The sequence below is a fragment of the Melospiza georgiana genome, chromosome 9 (assembly GCF_028018845.1).
Source record: "Melospiza georgiana isolate bMelGeo1 chromosome 9, bMelGeo1.pri, whole genome shotgun sequence".
NCBI lineage: Eukaryota > Metazoa > Chordata > Aves > Passeriformes > Passerellidae > Melospiza > Melospiza georgiana.
In genome coordinates this window covers 8694079-8715206 of record NC_080438.1, presented here as the reverse complement: position 1 = coordinate 8715206, position 21128 = coordinate 8694079, and the positions used below count along the sequence as shown (strand labels likewise).

Sequence of the window (21128 nt, the reverse complement as noted above, 5' to 3'; positions counted from 1 at the left end):
GCCACCTGTAAACAAAGTGGCTCCTTCACCTGGTCGCCAGAAGTGAACAAGAAAAGATAACTCAAAATAATCAGGTTTCTTTAATTGCTCGGAGTGTACATATTTTAAAATCAAACCAGACCCTTCAGAGCAAGGAGTAAGCAGGATTTGTCTAATGTTGAGCCTGGTTTGGAACTTGCCTTAAAGTGAAAGTAAGTTTTGCTCCACGGTCTGCTTGGTGGTTTTTAGTCTTCTCCTTTCACACCTTTTTGTGGTCTTTAATAAGTCATTGTCTCTAAATCTGAAACTGCATGAAGGTGCTGCTTCACTGAAAAACTGATCCTTATACTCCAGGGCCAGCCTTCTGCCCCTTGAGTTTATGCATAATGCTCATTACCTGGGCACCATGGAGCAAGGTAAGGTGTGTTTTGCTGGGCTGAAGACCATCACTGCTCATTTTTAGGCCCCCTCACACTTCCACACTTAATTGCTGGGAGAGTCAAAGCATTCAGTTCCTATAAAGGAATTGTATTTAGTGGGAAATCCAGCAGAAAACTAAGTTTCAGTTGGTAATGGTTTCCTTACCCTTTCTCCCACTAGTCTGAGGATTCAGGGTCCTCAGGTAGTGACTCACTTCAAAAGGAAAAAAAAGAGCTGAATTTCAACAGTTGCTGCTTTTAAAAGGAAGATCTGAAGCACTGGAGAGTCAGATCCCTCTGGAAGGAGGTGGTGGGTGCTCTGTATCAAGAGAGATTGGGGAAAACTTGCTGAGTTTCTTAATGTGGAAAAGAGGAGGGACCAGGCTCAAGTGGATGGTACCTGCTGGAATTTTTGTCCCCTTTGGATATGAATAGCAGGACAGAAAGAATCTTGGAAAGACGAGCTCATGAGATTCCTTGATCCCATCTTGCTCTGTGATTGCAAGTCATTTTCCCTGTGCATATCCATGAAACTCAGCCGTGAACACCCAAAGCACAAAGCAAAATTAAGGCAATTTATGTTCCTCCTCACCAATCAGGTATGTTTAAGAACTGTTTCTTTCCAGCTGGGATGTGTTCAGTTGTTTCTGTAACCTCCTTCCTCCTAACTGTGAACTCCAACTCCCTGAAGACTAAAAATGTGGGAGAGACTAAAACCAAAGTGTGATGCTTTATCTGTCCTGCCACAGGCTGCCAGGCTTTGGTGCTTGGTTTAGAGCCTCTGATCTTTGCTTTGGGTCTGGGAACAGCAGCTTTGGGAGAAAAACAGCCCCTGCATTAGAGCAAACAAGGCATCCAACAGTTTGGGTTAACACTGGCCATCCTGGGGGCTTCCTGGATAGCTCTGCTCAGATGCAAATGCTGGGTTGTTGCTTGGAGTTAAACCAGCCATGAATGACCACTTACATACAGCATTCAATAGATAGATTTACTCAGCTACCCTGGAATAAATGCCCTGGGAGCTCTGTGGGATGTGCATGATTGTTTGCTTTTGGTTTTACTGCTTTGAGCTCCCTCTGAGCACTGGGTAAATGGAAACCTGTGCTTGGGTGTCTGCCTGGGTGTGGAGCATCCCTATTCATCTGAAAACCCTGGGATCTGTGAGCATGTCAGTTACCTCAAAAAATTAACCCAGCAGCCACCTGAAGTAACAAGGTGCAGTATGTGAGTCCTTCCTTTCTCATGGAGGACATTTTTTACATTACCCTTCACTTCATCTCCACAATCTGTCCCATTTAACTATGTCCCATACTGATACAGTTAAGTCTTTTACTTAACCCCAACCAGTTTGCAATTGCATTTTCTATTAAGGGAAAATGTTCCTCTCACTGGAGGCTCAGCACCTGCTGAACCAGCCTGCTCCTGGGATTTGAAATTCAGGGAGCAATGCTGCAGGGTTTGTGGAGCAGCTGCATCCTGGATCAGAAATGGTGTTTGGTCCTGCTCACTACTCTGCCCTGGGAATCTGGACAGGAGCTGGGGAGCTGCTGTTAATCCTCAGCTTTCCAGCTGTGTAAGTGAAAGGTCACAGAATATCCTGGACTGGAAGGGACCCACTGGGATCACTGAGTCCAACTCCTGGCCCTGCACAGACACTCCAACAATCGCACCCTGGGCCTGAAAGTGTCCCAATGCTCCTGGAGCTCTGTCAGCCTTGGGGCCGTGCCCATTCCCTGGGGAGCCTGTTCCAGGTGAGTGTGTTTAAGATGGGATGTGTTTGAAACTGCAGAATGTGAAGTGGGGCAATTTCTCCCAACTTGTGTCTGTTCAGGAAATGGGATACAGGTGACAGGGTTTGGGACAGATGGAAAACATTTTGCTTAGCTACAAGATCCCAAAATTAGATCTACAAACAGCTTTATATAATATATAATTTTTATTTAAACTCTTGAAGGGTTTGAGGTTTTTCTTGTGGGATAAACAGTTCATTTTCTGTTGGCAAAAACTGAGGGCATGTGGCACTCATGTGGGGTAGGTGGTCAAACTCTCCCTTGTCAGATTGAACTTTAAAACCTCTTTCAAACTAAACATTGCCTCTTTTTTCCTACTCTTTGCTTAACCTTCAGCAGCTGGTCATCAGCCTTTGGCCTTAGCATCCTAGTCCCCTCCCACCATCCCCTGCTGCTGTCTCAGCTCTGAGCACAGAAATCCAGTGGGGAAACTGCTTTGGGCTCAAGCAAGGCTGTTCTCTCAAAAATTTGCATTTACCTCCTAAAAGCAGAAGGCTTGGAGGTACAAGGGGCAGGTAAGAAAAACAGATTGCACACATCTTTAATTGTTAATTAATTCCTTGAAACAGCTTCTTTTCCCTTAGTAGGAGCCTATGAATTTTAGCTGCTGCCAAAGTGGCTTTTTGCTCTATTAGAGAGAGTCCTCCCACCCTAGGTGTCATGAAGGCTGGCATTCTAAATTGTCGGGCTTGGCTTATCCCCAGCCTGCAGCAGGCATGGTGTGGAGAGCAGTTAATGAAGTCAGGAAGCCCTGAGTAATTGCTGGCTGCAAAAAAGCACTGCTGGTTTGCTTTGGAGTCAGGTTTTGGGGTGTGAGGCAGTGGGGAAGGTTTCTCAAGAGCCTAAATGAATCTCAAAATGGTTTGAGCTGTTTTGTATTAGCTGAGCTGTGTAGCACAGTGCTTGGCTGCTGTGAGACATTCCCACCACTACCAGTAGCCCCAGTAGGTTCAGTAGGGTGGGTGCTGGGGGTCTGTAAGGCCAGTTAACCATCCTGTCCTGCAGCCATGGAAGAGTGGGATGGAAATGGTGTGTGCTGGTGAGAGCCCAGCCGTGTTGCACAGCAGCCGAGGCATCGGGCGTTTCTCCATGCTTCCCCAGAGCCTTCTGATTTGAGCTGAATCAGCAACTTGTTTCTTGGCTTTCTTCACTTTTTGTTGCTTCACCCTTGTAAGAACCTTTTCTAATTTCTGCATTCCCCCTGCCAGTAATCCTTTTCAGGCAGTGCTGTTGTGGGACTACTTTTGGCATCCTTCCAGATTGACACATGGAGTGCATGTCAGTGCTGCAGAGGAAAAGGGAGCATTGAAGAGCTGTGGGGGGAGGAGGAGTGGGTTTTGGCCAAATTTTATGACAAAGAGCTGGTCTAAGAAACAGCAGGGGCTCTTGCCTGTAAGAGACAAGATTGGATGTGTCAGAGGCTGGGTCAACCTTAATGGATGGTAAAGTAGATTGAAGGTGTTAGCATAAAGTCCTGTATCTTCCCTGAACTGATGGAGTCAGGGCTTTACTGCAGAGTAAAAACAGGGAGTCTTTCTCATTTAATGAGGACAGGGTGAGGATGGAGGTGCCCTCCCAAGTCATGTGCTTTGGCCTTTAAGTATGAAATTAGATGAGCAGCACTTGGTGTGATGGCAAACACCACAAGCTGCTTCTGGCTGGCTGAGGCAGGTGTTTGTCCTGTATAGACAGGGTCAGGACATGGCTTTCCCTGGAGGGTGAGTGAAGTGACAGGCAGGGGACGATGGTGAGGTTGTCCTTTCCATGGTGGGACTGGCCACAAGTGTGTCAGTGCTCCTGGAGCTGCAGGACCAAGTGTGGGTGAGGGAGGGCTGCTGCAGGCAGTGGAAGGCTCTGCTCCTGGCCCCAGGATTGCACACACTGGAGTGTGTCTGGCTTTTGCTGGCTGCCTTTTCCTGTGGGATTGAAAGGTTCGGAAGCACAGCACTTCCTGGAGTGTTTTCAATTGTCTTAATATTTTCCTTTCTCTTGGCCTGGGTGTTGTTTTTTGTTTTTAATTGGTTAACTTCCCTCCCTTTTTAGTGGTGTTGCATCTGTCCTAAACCTTTCGCAAGATGATCTCTGTGTCATTACCAGCGAGAGCTGTGGCCATGGCCTGAGTGAGTCCCTCTTGTTTTGCTGTGCTATCACACAGCCTTGGGCTCCAGACAGTCTTGGTGCCAGATGAGGTAGTTTCTGCTTTTGCAGAAGAACAGATGAAGTCATTGTCCAAAAGCCCAGGGAGGGTGTTGTGGAAGAACCCAGAGGTCTCCTTCATCCCAGATCAGCCTTTGAGCCTGCTCCCATTTTCCTCCAGCAGGTGCTGGCCCACCAGCACTGGAAGATCACAGACATGGAGGTCACCAGTGCTAAATGCAGGTGACTTCTAATTTAGTTTCTCAGAAGGCAATGCTTGGTAGCCATGGCAGTGAGTATGTGGGGGCAGGCAGAGACTTACCCAACTTAGACACACGTTTGGAACAGTGCCCTGTAGCAGGCAAGACCTGGGCAGGCTGCCAGCCTCTCCCAGTAGTTGTTTCCCAAGCTGTTGTGGCTGTGGTGCTTGAGCTTCCTTCCATGGGGTACATACACAAAGCAGTCATGCAAAGGGCATCTTAGAACCACAGCATGCAGGCCCTGGGATGGCTCATGAGGCCTTGCTGCCAGAGCTGGTGGGAGATGGGATTTAGGAGGAAATTGTTCCCTGTGAGGGTGTGAGGCCCTGGCACAGGGTGCCCAGAGAAGCTGTGGCTGCCCCATCCCTGGAGGCGTCTGTGGTCGGACAGGGCTTGGAACAATCTGGTCTAGCAAAGGTGTCCTTTCCTATGGCAGGGGTACAACCAGATGATATTTAAGGTTCCTTTTAACTGAAACCATTCTGAAGTTCAGTGTTCTTTAGCAAAGGGGAAAATATAAATTATCTCTCTCTGGCTGGAAGATTTTCCGAGAATTGCTTTTGCTGGAACACAGTAATTCCCGTTAGCCTGCACTCTTTAGGTACCAAGGACAACCAGTTTGCATTGAGGTGCTATGAACTTTGGACAGGAGTTGTTATGATGTACCAGCTACACCATACATGCTTATAAAGTACATTTTTTGGGAATTAGAGATGCTCAGTCCATGGAGGGACCAACTTCCTTGGAGGCCTTTTCCTTATCACCTTTCTTCTCTGCCATATTATCTCCTACATCAATAACTGTTAAGTTCTGTAGAGCTGAGGTGAGCCTGGCAGGGTCCTTACACTGTAGTCACCTCACTGGCCAATGGGGAGGACTCACAAGATCAAATCATCCATTTTGGTACAAACTTGTCAGGGCTGAGCCTGCTGCTTAAAAAAGAGGGGCCCCAGGTCACTAGAAAAACACTGATTTCAGTCAGTATATTGCTTCTAAAAGCATTGTGTGCACGCAGGCAAGCCTGTCCTCCTGCTGTCTGTCTGTCCTTGCTTGTCCTGCAGGTGCAGGGCAAAAGGATGACTGAGGGGGCTGTGGGGCTGCTGTCACTGTGGTGCTGGCTGGAAGGGGCCCAGGGCCATGGAGCAGCACAGGTTTCACAGACAGGCCATGTGTCTGAGCCCTGTCTCTGGTTCCAGGACAATGCATCTCCTCGTGCTGTGCCTGCTCAGTGTGTGGGGCCTGGCTGCCCCTGAGCACTACGCTGTGGAGGACATCTGCACCGCCAAGCCCCGCGACATCCCCGTGAACCCCATCTGCATCTACCGCAACCCCGACAAGAAACCCCAGGAGGGAGAGGGGCAGGAACCAGCCAAGGACAAGCTGCCAGAGTCCACCAACCCCCGGGTGTGGGAGCTTTCAAAGGCCAACTCTCGGTTTGCTGTTGTCTTCTACAAGTACCTGGCTGACTCCAAGAACAGTGGGGAAAATATCTTCATGTCCCCCCTCAGCATTTCCACAGCCTTCGCCATGACCAAGCTCGGAGCCTGTGGCAGCACCCTCCAGCAGCTCATGGAGGTTGGTGGAGACTCCTCAGCCTTTTCTGTAGCAGGTCTGAAAGACAGGAAAGGTGATCATGGCTAATGGCTGCTCACAGGGTCTCAGGATTTGCCTTGGGGAGGAAATCCCAAGTTGGAAGGACATTAAAATTCATCTTATTCTACCCTCTGCTATGGGCAGGGACACCTTCCACTAGACCAGGTTGCTCCAAACCCTGTTTCTGGATTTGTTTAGATCCCAGCTCTTTCCCCTTACTCCCTGTTGGGATCCAGCATTCCTGCCTTTGAGAGGTTAGTTTTTATCTGGAGGAAAGGAAGCCCGTTTGGAAGGTGAGGGAAGGGAATGGCAACAGTTTGCCTCTTGCAGATTGAGCTAAGCTTTTCCTTAGGTAAAAAGCATGAAAAGCCATGATACCAAGTCATGCTGCAGATGAACTTTTTCACATTCCTTCTCTCTTCCTTGGGACAAAAATGAGACACATGGGAGACCCTGCAGTCCACCTGACTTTCAGGGCAGGGGAGCCTGTACACGGGGAGTCACTCCCTCTAGCTGTTGGCCCTATACTCAGGGGATAGTTCTCATCCCAGACTAAGAGGTAATTCTGAGTTCTGACTCTTCTATGCAGCTTATTTAAGTCCCTGCCTGTCCTAGCACCCTTCTCAATGCCAGACCCACTCACTTGCTGTGTGGGGTTTCATGCTGCCCATACCTTTTTCTCCAATGGGAGACCTCAGCTTAGAGGAGCCTTTCTCCCTGCAATGAGGAGGTGTGAATCAAACACCTCTGTTGCTGTCCTTACAAATCCTGCCTCTGGAACAAATAATGTTGGTGGTCTCCTATCATTACCCACACAGCCTGAGTGGAGCAGCTATAACCACATCTCCAAAATCTTCACTTGTGCATTCCCCTCTGGGCAGCCCTTCCCACTGAAAGGGGAACCTTCTCCATTGAGCCACCCACACCAGCAGTCCTAACCCCCCTTTTCCCTATGAAATGGCTGGGAACGCCAGGAATGCCTTACAGGAAACAGTGCCAAAAGAGATTCATAAAGAGCAATGGGCTGTGGGAGTTTCTGTGCCTTAAAGCCCTGAGGTTGGATAGCAGTAGAAAAATCATAATTGTCCTTCCAGCTGGCAGCTGGGAACAGATAAAAAAATTCCCTGTGCTGCAAAAATCTACCCTCAGAATGATTGCTACATATTCCCATTCCCTGTAAAAATAGATAAGATGTACCAGAAGTACTCAACAGGCCATGAGAATTCCTCCTGGGAAAGTGCAGCCTTTAGCATTTTCACAGGAGGGTTTAGCACATGTGAGTCCTCCCATGACCTGATAGGACCCAAGAGCTGCAATGCTCATCTCTGGGCTGTGGTAAGGGGTTATGAACACTGTGTTAATTTTACCAGCACTTAAAGGTCTTGGGCTGGTGATGTGTTGATTTTCCAAACGTTTGGGGTCCTACACGCGGAGGGTGAAGCTCTGAGGGCCTGCAGATTTGTTGCTGTTGAGGCAAAGGCTGCACCACCATTTTCTCTGGGGCCCAGAGCACAAGAGCCTCCTAATGGATTCCTTGTTGCTGTTTGGCTTGTCCAGGTCTTTCGATTTGACACCATCTCAGAGAAGACATCAGATCAGATCCATTTCTTCTTTGCCAAGCTGAACTGCCGCCTGTACAAGAAAGCAAACAAATCCTCAGAGCTGGTGTCAGCCAACCGTCTCTTTGGGGAGAAATCTTTGGTCTTCAATGAGACTTACCAGAACATCAGTGAAATTGTTTATGGAGCAAAACTCTGGCCCTTGAACTTCAAAGTGAGTTTGAACTACTCAGGATTTTGCTTTTTTTGTTTGGCTCCACCCTCCACCTCCAGTCCATCCCTGTATTTTGCCCAGGAAAAGTGAAGTGCTCTGCTCTGGGTGTGTGGGACACCAGTGAAAGCAACAGGGAATCTGGGATGCAGCTCCCCTCACTTCAGCTCGCCCTAACCACAGCCATGTTCCACTCATCACACCTAAGCTTACTGTCCTCCCCCAGCACATACCCTTGTGAGCCAGTCTCCTGCAGAAGGGTTACAAAGAGGGGTTTAAAACCCCTGGCTTAACCTTTTTTTGGATCTCTTCCCTTAGGAGAAGCCAGAACTTTCCAGGCAGATCATTAATGAGTGGGTGGCTAACAAGACAGAGAAGCGCATTACAGAAGTAATCCCAGAAAGTGGTATTGATGATCTCACTGTCTTGGTCCTGGTCAACACCATTTATTTTAAGGTAAGAAAAACTAACAGAACTGGGGAGCAGCACACTTGCTTGGAGGAGACATGCTGCTCATGTTTGTTTTCCCCCTCTCCTTTTTAGGGGCACTGGAAATCACAGTTCCCAGTTCCAAACACAAAACTGGATGTATTTCATAAAGCCAATGGTGAGACCTGCCAAGTCCCAACTATGTACCAGGAGTCCAAATTCCACTATGCATTCATTGCCCAGGACAAGGTCCAGGTGCTGGAGCTGCCTTACAAAGGGGATGACATCACGATGCTGCTGGTCCTGCCCAGTGCTGGGACGCCACTGGAGGAGGTGGAGCGAGAGCTGACCTCAGAGAGGCTGCAGGGCTGGATTGATTCCATGAAGGAGATGTCTCTCTTTGTCTACCTGCCTCGCTTCCGCATCGAGGACAGCTTCAGCCTCAAGGAGAAGCTGAGGAAAATGGGACTGGAAGATCTCTTCAGTCCGGAAAATGCCAGACTCCCAGGTGAGATGTGGAGATAAGGCAGTGCAGGGTAGAGGTGAGGGGCAGCCATTCCTCCCTAGGCAGGGCAGTAGGTGCAACAGCACACGAGGAACGAGCACATGAAAGCATTTCTGTGTTGCTGCGGTGATGGACTCTCTGGTCAAGTCCCACTATGGACACTCAGCCATGCTCTGCAGTGAAGACATGACAGCTTAGCAGCCAGTTGCACGTGGAGGAGGATGTTTTCGTTTTAGCGCAGCCATGCCTTCTGCCTGATCCCAGGCCATGGAGGATGGGAATGTGTTCTTTCTTGAGCTGTCTCTAAACTGAGTTTCACCTTTGTATATTTTTGTATTTCAGGTATCATTGCAGAGGGCCGCACAGACCTGTACGTGTCTGAGGCTTTCCACAAAGCCTTCCTTGAGGTGAGCCTTGTTTGGTGCCAGCGTGTTTTGCTTTTTAAAAACAAATATTAAAGGGGAAAAAATAGTTCTGAACCTACAGTGTTCAGTTCTCAGCAGTCTGGGGCTTTGGAGGGAGGCTGGCCTGTGTTCTGTGGAGGAGGGTGAGCCCTCTCCATGAAGCATAATGCCTGTATTTTAATCCCATCTTGTCTCTTGGCTCGCAGGTGAATGAAGAAGGCAGCGAGGCCTCAGCTGCTACAGCTGTCACCATCTCTGGCCGTTCCTTCCCTCTGAACAGAAAAATCTTCAATGCCAACAGGCCCTTCCTGCTTTTCATCCGGGAAGCTGCGCTCAACACCATCATCTTCATGGGCAGGATAGCTGATCCCTGCTCTTAAAGGGGCTGGTAGGGCCTCACTTCTCCTTCCTCTGCCTCAGGAAAGGGAGGTGGGGTATTGCCACTAAGTGTGGGCTGCTCCTGGGGTGCTTGGTCTTGCTGTTTGGTGCCAGCTGCAGGGAGGGACTGCATCCAGCTGGGCTGTCCCTGCTCCTCCCTGCCATGTCAGTGAGGGGGCTCATAGGTCACCTCACTGTCCTGTCCTTTGTGGCAAGGAAAGCTGAATTTCATCTGGTACTGGTATTTTTGTGGCACCCAAGTCCAGCATTGCTGTCCTTCCTGTGCCCAACCCTCTGTAATTCTGATCACTTGGTTCATTAAAACCTATAGATCTGTATGTAACAGACTGCTCTCTGAATGCACACTTTACACTGAGCCACTTCCTAGACTTATTTAAATTCCTCTTTTCCAACAAATGGGGCTCCACACTGGAAAGATGAGTGGAACAGCAGCAGCCATAAGGCTTGTGCTGGCTGGGCTGGAACACTCTTCTGCAGCTCCATGTGGGTGGAAGAGCTGCCAAAAGCTGTGCCCTGCTTGCCAGCAGCTCTGGTGTGTCCTGTGTGCCCAAGTGCTGGGAGTCACCAATGACAGCCTTGCATAGCCAAGGCTTTGAAACTCTTAATGCTAAGATTTCATCTAACAGTTACTGTAGCAGCAGTGCCCACGAACCACGACAGTACCCAGGTAAGGTAACCAGTACCTGTAGCTTTGATAAAAATAAACTATTTCATCTGCAGGTTTAGTCCAGGAGCTGAGGTGTCCTGGCCTGCTGCCAGGCCACATGTGATCAGACCTCTTGTCTTCTCAGGGTGGCTGTATTGCTGTAGGACCTTTGGCAGGGCTGTCCTGAAGATGCAGATGTCTCCAATTCAGGCAGCTGTTTCAAACCAAACAGTGAAAGCACAGGTCCTGTCCTCAGGAGGTGATGGAAGTGGTGTGTGCAGACAGTGGGCCCTTTACTCTGGATTTTGTAGGACCAGCAAAATATCCCCCTTTGTAAAGGCTTCTCTTGGCAGGAACTGCTAGAGCAGCCAAGCAGTGAGGGAGTTAACATGGACAGAGCTGGTATGTCAGATCTTTGGTCACTGGCTCTCTAGTTTTGGAAGCTATCAGGGGTTTGACTCTTTCCTGTTCCTAGTAGGATTGTTTGAGCATCTGTGCAAGTAGTGTGTGACTGGGACATGGAGAGCCATCTCCTCCATTGTCCCATGTGCCATGGCAAACCCTACACATCTGAGAGGTGTCCTTCAGGGGCTCCTTTAGGTGCATGTTCCCCTGGGGCAGTACCTTGGAAAGAAGCTGTGATGGGCTGGCACCCTGGGAGAAAAGGGAAAGCATTTTGAAAATCAGAGTTCAGAAAGCAGCTCTTCCTCTCCCTTTCCCTACCCTCCTCTGGGAGGCTTTTCTTGCTGGATCCCATCTTCTGCCTGTAAACACCACTGACAGACACACAACCTCCTGTAACTGCTGCCTTTTTCAGCTGAGCTCCAGGCTGTGGAGATGGACACTGGGGAAAGAGGAGGGCTGAGGCAGTGCCTGGGCCTCCCTAGCATGGCACTGAACCAAAATGCTTCCCCTGCCACAGGCAGCTGGGAAAACATCCAAAACTTGGCCTGCAGCAAGAGCACAAGGCTCGTTCCTCCTGGGGAGACTGGAAAGGGTTCAGCCTGCTGAGGAGGTGAGACAAAACTCAGCCAAAAAGGACAGAAGCTATCTGAGTTGCCAGGAACAGCAACCTGGCACTGTGCAACCTCTCTCAAGCTGCTCAGCTTAGGAGAGTGTGCAGGACCAGACAGAAAATCCACGTTGGGTAAGGATCATTCAGCTGTAAGACACAGACAAGGATCTGAGTATTAAACCATTTAATTCTCAAACCACTCACATGCATAATGTTCTTTTACACAGTGTTAAAAGAAAGAAGAAAATGCATTTTTTTAATACAAACAGAATTTCAAGTATACATTTATAGAATTTTCCAAGATTCTTACCCAAGTTGCTAAGTTCTCATTCACATTGTTCTTAAAGCTGTCCAACGAGAGCGCTTTATGCTAAACTGCTTTCAATGCAATTGTACAGTCCCCTCTACCTTGCTTTTATTTCCCCCTTTCCCAACTCTGGTTCCCCTGCCACCCCTGCCCACCCCTTCCAGCAGTGCTGGCTGTCCCTGGACACAATGGCCATGGAACTTTTGTTTGCCAGTGCCTGCTGGAAGAGGAAAAGGGAAGCAGTCATGGAGGGCCAGTTTGGAAACAGCTTGGAAAAATCACTGAAGAACAGTCTGATATCCACAAGTTACAGCAGGCTTACTCTTCAGCCTACTCCAGACTAGTCTGAACACTGACTTTTTAAAATTGAAATAAGGACTGCAATTGAAAATAAAATAAAATAATAAAAAAAGAATAATTAGTACAGCAGGAAATTTCTTAACTGTGAAAGTAAGTCTTGAGTGTTAGGACACCTGTCCTAAAAAGTTTTGATTTATAGCTCACTAGTTGAAGGTGACAGCACAATTTCTGTTACAAATGGTTACTCTGCAAACCAGCTCAGAGCAGAATCAATGTGGGACACACAAACTTGGATTAAAAAAGAAAAAAAAAACCAAACAGAACTGACGAGGGCTCCATATTCACGTTATGGAAAAAGCCCACAACCCCAGTAACAGCTTTCTCCTGGCTTTGCTGCTCAGCTCAGCCCTGGGCTGCCAGCTGGGTTCTAACTGGGTGCAACTTCTGACCTGTTAAAAAACGGGCTTTAAATCTTCTTGCCAGGCAAGGGTGGGTTTCCCTTGCAAGATTCCAAAGTCTCCTGGCAGCCAGCAGCCCCACGGGTGCCTGGGCACGGCGGGGCTGCTCCTGTGGGCCCGGGGGGCTGCTGGAGGTAGAGCTGCCATGGCCAGGCTCTGGCAGCATTGCTCCCCCCGAGCTGTGCCTGCCCAGGAGCTGCCTGCCTGTACAGCTGTGTCCCCAGCCAGCCACAGCTGTATCCTCTGACGAGTTAAAGTGCATTGCGGCAGAAAAGGGTTTGCTTTTTCTTTTTTTTATATTTTTTTAATTTTTTTTTAAAGAGGAACCTATTTAAAGTGCTGTTCTAGTTTGGAAAGGGACTGTTTAGAAAAAAAATGGCACCTTTTCACATGAGAGATTTGCTCTCTGTATGTATATATATATATATATATATAAATTTGCAGAGTCAGATCTGCTGACTAATGAACAACATATAAAAGTGTTTGTGTTTTATCTTATTGCTTTTTTTTTTTTTTTTTTTTTTTTTTTAATGCTGCCTGCTGCCTTGGAGGCAGGAGGGAGATGGATTCTCCTTTACCTTTGCCACCATTAACTGATTTCCCAGTGCAGGAATGTGGTCTCACAGCTCTGGCCCAGAGGACAGTTCAGTCACGCAGCACATGGGAGGTGACAAAGTCCTCCTGAACTGTCACAGCTCCATGGCCAACCTGCAAAGGGTCACAGTAAGGAACTGGAGACCAAGGACTGTGGACCCCAAGGGACTCCCGTTGCTCCTGCCAGATGCCATTTTCATTAGAGTCACTTTACAAAGCAGACTTGCATTTCTGAAACACAGAGGTAAGGAAAACAAATCTCTTTAAAGTGAAAGCTTTGCTGCTAGAGTGTGTAGTGTGGTAACCTCAGCACTCCAAGAGAGAGAGGTAGTTACTGTCCTGTGAATCACTGCTGCTTAATGCAACTCCATTTCTGGAGTGATTGCTTAAAAGAAAAAAAAATTTTAAAAAAAAGGAAAAAAAAATCCTGTGCTCTTTATTAAGTTATCCCAGTTAAATCTTTCTGGTGAAGATATACTTGACTATTTCCTCTAAGAGGCTTTTGTATTTTAGAAATTGATTGTCAGTTAAGTTTGTTACAAGATGAAATTTGATTAGCAAATTGCTATACAAAGCCACTTCCCTTGTTAACTCTTAAAATTCTCTCTCCCACTACTCAACTATCCATACTCTGTTTGGGGGTCACATCCTGTCTGCTCCTGCAGTAGGACAGCATTTCCTGCTCTGAGCAGTTTTAATGGAAAAATCCAAAGTTTTAAAAAGAGCTACAGATATCATATTCACAGTGTTGTGCAGGAAAGGTGGGGTGACACCAGGGAAATGAGGGGAGCTCTGGGGACAATGGGGACATAGCTCTTAGGAGCTTCAGCTAGTGTTCACACACTAGAGGCTTGGGAAAACTGCATTCATTCCCTTCCCTTTTCAGACTAAAGCAGTGTTTTGAATACCTTGCTTCCATTTCCATGAATTAGCATCTGATCCATCTTCTCATCCTTGGCTAATTCTCCCTGCAAGTGTGGGGCATGAGGTGAGGAATATGTTACAGCAAGAACACACAGCTGCATGTTATTCTCCTCCTCATTCAGCCTCTAAAAGACCTTATTCAAAAAAGTCTGTTTTGCTCTTGCCTGTCCTAAATGTCAGCCATGTTACCCACCAACACACTGAACAACACCACTCCTTTCTCCCTTCCCAATGCTCCTTACTGGCACTTGCCCTGTGACAGCACAGCCCTGGAAGCTGCCTGGTGTCAGCTTTCTGCCCAGGCCAGTGCCTTAGAGGGGAAAGCCCAAGGAATTAGTTTTAAGCAAAGGGTATGACAAAATTCTACTTTCAATCTCACCTGAGCTGCTTCCCCCAACAGCACAACCCTGGCTTAGGAAATCTTCTAAAACTTCAGAAAAGTGCCTGCATGCCACCGACACCCTCCTTCTCTGCACCTCTGGTGGAGATCCAGGCTGCCCTGTAAACAGCCCCTGCAAACAAACATTGACTGAAAGAACATCCTGGAGCTGGGGACAGCCCACAGTGGGGCTTGGGGACAGCCACAGTGGGGCTGGGGCTTCATGCCCCTTCCCAAAATCCAATCTGTCAGCCTGAGAATTGCACTGCCCATTTGTTAGTGTCACCCAGTGCTGCCACCCTCCTCCCACTGGCCTCTTGCAGGCAAGAGCTGTGTTCAGTTACCAATGCACAGGCAAGGAAGGGTTCAAGGAAAGCTTCACAGTAATTCAGAGAGGTTCCTTAGACATGTAAACTCTCAGAAAACACTCTCGGAGGCACAAACCCCCATATCAAACCAATGCCCAAGGTATGTAGATGAATGAGCAGAGCCAGGGAAACCTCAAGAAACAGCTTTTAAAACTTGACCAAATGGGGAACCAATTAATTGGCATCACCAAGTTAAAATTTGTTTCTCTCAGACTAGCTTTGTGACTCCTCCCCCTGCCCCAAGCTCAGTAACTCCTATTGGAGTTGTAGCAGAAGACATCCCTGCCCATGGCAGGGGGGTTGGAATAAGATGAGCTTTAAGGTCCCTTCCAACCCAAACCATTCTGTTATTTGAGTAACTAATTTAAACTGTATTTAATCTTTTTATACTGCCACTTTCTGTATTTTTTGTCCAGCAGTAAATGAAACAATCCAACTTCATTTTTCATTTCTCATTAGTTTCACAGTTTCATAGCCAATGATATTGGGTCTGTCTGCAAAGGTAATGGGAAGGTTTAAATAAATAAGTCTCACTGCAGTATAAAAATAATGCAGCCATTTCACCATAGATCTGAGGGGAAGGGTGTTAGGTACATTATCAAAAACTAAGCTAAAAGTCTGCAAAAAAATTAATGCACTGATTTTTAAGTACTGCCTTAGGTAACTGCAGTAAAATAATAAATCAGAATATGTCAGATTAAACAAGGAACTTACACAGCAGTATTTAAAAATACCTGAACATGTTTCAAAAGCTTAACTGATACAAACTAGGAAGGCCAATAAAGCTGCCAATTTTATATGATAAAACTAAAAAAAAAAAAGGTAACAAAAATACAGCTTGGCACAGTCTAATGGAAACAGGAACTTGGAGGCTGCACTCTCCCATGGTGCAGACTTCCCACCCTCTCTGGAATACCTGTTCCAATGCTGTTTGACTGTACTCATGGTGAGATAATGTCTTATCATACCTAACCTGATTTTCCCTGGTATAAACTGCTGCCTACTGCTGCTCCTCCTTCCACCGTGTGCCTCCAGGAAGGGTCTGGCTCCATCTTCTCTGCACCCTTCCCTGAGCTGTGGAGTTTAAATAGGAAAAGTTATATAGGTAAAGGAGAAAGCACTGAAACGAAAACAAACTTCAGTCTTCAACACTTGCTCGAAAACTCAGAAAATGGCACTTGGAAGTCTAGTACTGCCCCTTCCACTCTTCACTTCCCACCCTTCAGTCCCTTCCAATGGCATTTTTGAAATGCTCACAGCAAATCTTGCCCTCACAGGGGACTGACCCCTTTTCCTTTTCCTTCTTACTATTCACAGCTCCAGCAAGGAAAACACTGGTGCTGCTCAGCTGTGTCAGGATAGGCATCTTTGGACACCTGTCTCACAAGGCCGCAGCATTTCCTGCATGCTCCTGCCCCTGCGCAGGTTCTACACCCAGCATTTCCCTGCCCACAGCATCCATGGCATGCCAGATACATGCACCACCTCTCCAGTGATGCTGTTCTGTTATTCCACTTCTCTACCCATTCTCCTGTGTGGTTCCAGGGCCACCAGCACCAGCCAGGGCTGAAAGCAGATTAGCTCTCTCCTTGTTTCAGCTCTCTTCCTCCTCCCCAGAGGAAGCAGAGCCACTGCCAGGCCTGTGAGACATATCAGAGGTGAATTTGTTCTTAGCACTTGCTAATTCCTCAGAAAGGTGATTACTCCCTGGCACAGAAAAACCAGCAAGATCTTATCTTTGAACCCATTGTTTCTTCCCATTGGTGACAGCAGAACACTGTGCCTTTACAGAAGTTATTAACAAACCCCCAACCACTTCTAGACACCACTAAATAGCAATGGCTCATTTCCTAAAACTTTAAATTACACACTAAATACATCAGTGGCTGGTTTTGTGGCTTCCTCCTCAGCTCCTGGCTGTGCCATGTCACAGTCTGATTTTCTGCTTTCTCCCCTTTTATTTCTAGCTTTGCCAGAACGTCCTTGTTTTACAACAAAACTGTTAAGGACCATGAAGAACACCTTCAGAAGGCCCCACTATCCAACTTTACTCAGCAAGTTTCAAATCCTTTCAAGGCTGCAACTTCCCAGCAGCACAAGTTCTTAAGTCTTGCTCCTATCCATGTTTTTGTCACCAAAGACCTTTCAGAATTCCCACCTAAAAAAAGATTCCTCCTATTTCAGAGAGACATCATTTCACAAGCTGTAATACTTTGGTTTACAACTAGAATAAAATATAAATTAAATAAGAATAATGCTAAATGAGTTTATATTGAAACACATTATATTTGTTTCTATATATGTATATACAGGTATGTGTGTGTGCACTCCCTAATGACAGCTAGAGGAAGCAAAGTCATTCTCCAAAAGCTTCTACTCTTCCAACTAGCATGGTCAACTTATCCATTGCAACAATTCCCTGTGCATAAAAGCTAATGAAGCACTGGAAGGTGGTGCTGGTGACCAGCTGGATCACACAGACATTCAGGAACAGAAAGACAATAAATTATAAGAAGCAGTAGTAACTTGTTCACAGTTGGGATGAGGATAATGTTATGGGAAACCTGAATTGTCTACAGTTCCAGGAATAAAAAGCCAAAGCTCACTGAAAGTTAGAGATACATTGCAGTTAATCCTAAAAGCAAAGATCAGATCTGACACAAAGAAATGGCAGAAATCATGTGGAATTTCTCCCAGCAGCCTAAACTCTTGTACCATCAGATTCAGCAGGAAGCTTTCTAAAACCTCCATCAAAACCAGAATTCATCTCAGGGATGCTCTGATCACTGCCCCCATCTCAGCTATGCACATTTTCCCAAGCAGAAGATGCCTTGAAACCAACTCAATCCTACATCCAAAAGAAAATGCTCCCAGTCCTTTCTTGATTCCATCAGCCCAAACATCACATCCAATCTCTCCTAATTCCCAGCCTCTGTTCTCCTATGTTTGCCAAGCCAAAGCCTTTCAGAAGATGGAAATATTTTAGAGATGGTAGCACTCTTCAGATAATTTCATAACCCACTTGAGTGGGTTTCAGGTTAGGAATAACCTACATTTCTAATAAGACTTAACTGCAGCAAAACTTTGGTGTGCTGCATTTTACTGATTATAAAACAAAACCAACCAAACTAACAAACAAAACTCCACAGCAAGTCTACTCCAAATCTACTCTATTCCAAAATGTTCTGGTAGACTTTAGTTTCACGAAGCAGCCAGTATTGTTTGCATAGTTTTAAATTCTATTTGGTTACAAATATATATCTATATACACATATACATACACAGGTACATATGTATTTTATATTGAAATATCATTTGAATGACAGTGATTAAAATAAGGATTCTGAGCTCCTATTTAGGCCCTTTAACTGCAGATATCAACACTCTGTGCATGGCTCTCACCTTCTGACAGGAGTAATGCTCACCACAATTATTTTGCTATGGCAGTGGATCCCAGGCTTTCCAACTGCAGTCCTGGCCACAGACTCAGCTCCCAGGGAAAACTCAGAGCCCAGACCCTGGCAAAAAGTCTCCTTGGATTACAGCTTCTTGACCGATGGAATAGTATGGATTGGAAGGGACCTTTAGAGGTCATCTAGTCCAACCATCTTGCCATGAGCAGGGACTTTTCCCATCTCCAAAATATTTCCAGCAGAGCCTGAACAGCATTTAATGTCACTAATTGCAGAAACGTTTGGATGCTGACACAGCCATATTGGCAGGCATGTCATGGATCAAAGAGGAGAGTTTGGTAAAGTTTAAATAATTTTAAGGGCTGGTTTCTGTTGGTTTTCAAGATGCATGATCCTATCAACCTCCCAGGCCACCTTGCACCCAAATCAGTTTAATCAGCTGCACCTTTGCAGCTGTCTTCCTATTTGTATGTTGGATTCTGCAGGAGAGATGAAGTCAGCAGCAAATAAAAGCTACAACTCTGCTCTTGCAAAGGCCTTGTTAGGGCTCATCCTTGGGATCCTTGTTAGGAATCACCCAAAAGTAGCAAGGACTCTACTCCAAAACCAAACTGCTTGGAATCACTTCCTGAAATGGGCATCCCACAGTTCAGTGGCATTCCTATTGCAGAGGTGTGGGAAATGCAGCCACAGAGCTGTCACAAAATGAGAGCAGGACAAGCAGGGAGGGCTGTCCTGTCCGTGTACTTCAACCTTGAGCTCACAGAGGGCTGAAATGCTGGCTCTGTGCCCTGTGTGCTGAGCCAGCCCCATGATGCTTTTCAGCCTGTTCCCAGTGCTGTTCCAGCTCTGTAGAGCTGTCAGATGGGAACGGGGTCAGTCCCTGCCGACCTCTCTGCGTTTAAAACAGCAGCAGAGACACAACATGCTTTCTGCTCTTCCCAGCACCCAAACTAAAGTTAAATTATACAGCTCACAGCTTGAGAACGTTGTAGAGAAGATGTATGAATGTCCAAGGACTGAACCTGATAGTGGATAATGCTGAGAGGACGAGGAGGGACTGCCCATTTGCACTGGCTGCTCTGGCTCTCACCAGGCTATCCCTGCATCTTACTAAGCTAGCTCTAAGCATGTCCTCAGCCTCCTGCAACAGATTCACATTCCACAAAGCCTCTCATTCATCCCTCTCCAGCTGCTGGAAATACAAAGCACAATTTGTTCTCACATCCTCTCATTGCATTTTGGCCTTCTTCTCCTTTTCCCAGCATCACATCAGTCATCCTCCTGAGACAAAAAGGTTTAGCTTTTCTCCAAAGCAGCAACACAGTATTAACACAATTCTTGCTATTTTCACAGCTATTCACAGGTAACCTGGCAGCAGCAGGGAACAGCCATGGCAACCATCATGTCACTTGGCTGACACGTGGCACCAGGGCTTGCTGCAGGCTTAAGGAGATAACCACAACTCTTCACATTTGGGAGGTGAGTTCTTTGGCAGCAAAGAACTAAGAAATATGTCCACCTCCAAGAAAGCAAACTGTAAAACCAGAGTGTGTTCTCCCTGTTGCCTGAGGCAAGAAAACAAATGGGTTAGTAAGCTCTAACTCTAAAGCAGACAAAAATGTAACATACAGAGGTATTAAAACACAAGAGTTCTCTTCACATCCTCCTTAAATCACAGTTGAAATCACAGTTTTGGCAGAACAAGATGCAGCTAGATGTGGGAATGCAAAGCTGTGCCTCAGCCCATCACAGAAGCATTCACACTTGGAAAGTTGGCATCTGATTCTCCACAGCTTTGGTGCAACTGTAAAGAGCCACACCAACGCAGAGGCAACAGGACACAGTATCATTCTGTTAGGGAAAGCACCTCTAAAGTAGCTACACCACTGCCAGAAAATTCACATGAGGTTTCTCCATACCATACAGCACCTCCAACCCCTTTTTTCTCGAACCTTGGTCTCATCTGCACTCAGGAAGTCGACCCTTGAAAGAAATGTTCAATAACGATTCCTTCAGAACTGGTTCCACTGTCTAGTGCAGATGGGCCTGAACTGGTTTCAGCACTGTTCAAGAAATATTAGACATCATGATTTCCACACATACATACACATCCATTAAATGTACAGAAATAATATCAAAATGATTCCCACTACCATACCTTATACTGACTCTAGCTACAAGCTATAAACTTCACCTCAGCGAGGCCTGGGCAAGAATATTGGCTCTTTTGCATGCAATCAGAAATGATCATTTATACAGTGGCAACCTCTGCACAAAACAAAACAACAAAAACTCAAAAAGAAAAGCAAACATAAAGGAGGAAAAAAGAAAAACCTTTCACAAGCTTTGTTTTCAGCCTAGTAAGGTATGAAGGATTAATTTCATGGTTTTCACCAGGCCACTTGAAGTAGTGAATCAGCAAACAGGACACGCTGTTGGCATCCTGTACTGTTTGGATGCTTCTCCTTTCACAGTATTGATACAGTAAAATAAAAACCTGCTCAAGAAACTCACAGTTATGCCATGGGAACAAAGGCATTCACCATTTTATGTCAGCCCTTCCTCACTATGGTTGCCATCTGTCTCAGAGAAATGTTGCTTGTGTAGCAGTTACTGCACCTTCACCCTTCTCTTCACAGCAAGCTTAGCAGGGAAACTTTCCCACTATATTTTATATAATATATGTATATAAATAATTTTATGTTTTTATAGTTTGGTAGTATCCTTTTAAAATTTCTATTTTAAAACACTTAAAAATCTTTTAAGCAACTAAAAGTAACTTTTTATGCTCTCTAGTGTGAACAGGATAGGATTTCAAAGTTTTTAACTTTTTTTTTTCATTTTTGGTAACTTCAAAAGCTATGACTAAAGCAGCACATCTCCACTCCTCCCTGCACCTTGATTGCAACAAAACCTACCTTGGCCACCCTCTCACCTCATCCTCTGCCACTTCTCTCTGGCAACCTCAGTGTTTTGGTACCGTGATGTTTGACCTTTGCCAGGAAACCTGACGGAGCTGGTTGTTGGAGTGGCCAAA

At 46.3% G+C, this 21128-nt stretch overlaps 1 protein-coding gene across 1 annotated transcript in view; it reads left to right on the top strand.

Moving 5' to 3' along the window:
* RC3H1 (ring finger and CCCH-type domains 1) overlaps positions 1-10001 on the top strand; it is a 73284-nt gene extending 63283 nt beyond the window's left edge. The window contains exons 20-25 of the mRNA XM_058030701.1: positions 5781-6159; positions 7735-7950; positions 8266-8403; positions 8491-8884; positions 9224-9288; positions 9492-10001. Coding sequence (XP_057886684.1) covers positions 5781-6159; positions 7735-7950; positions 8266-8403; positions 8491-8884; positions 9224-9288; positions 9492-9665 — 1366 coding nt within the window. The 3' untranslated portion in view covers positions 9666-10001. The remainder of the gene's footprint in view (positions 1-5780; positions 6160-7734; positions 7951-8265; positions 8404-8490; positions 8885-9223; positions 9289-9491) is intronic.
* Positions 10002-21128: the final 11127 nt, after the last annotated feature.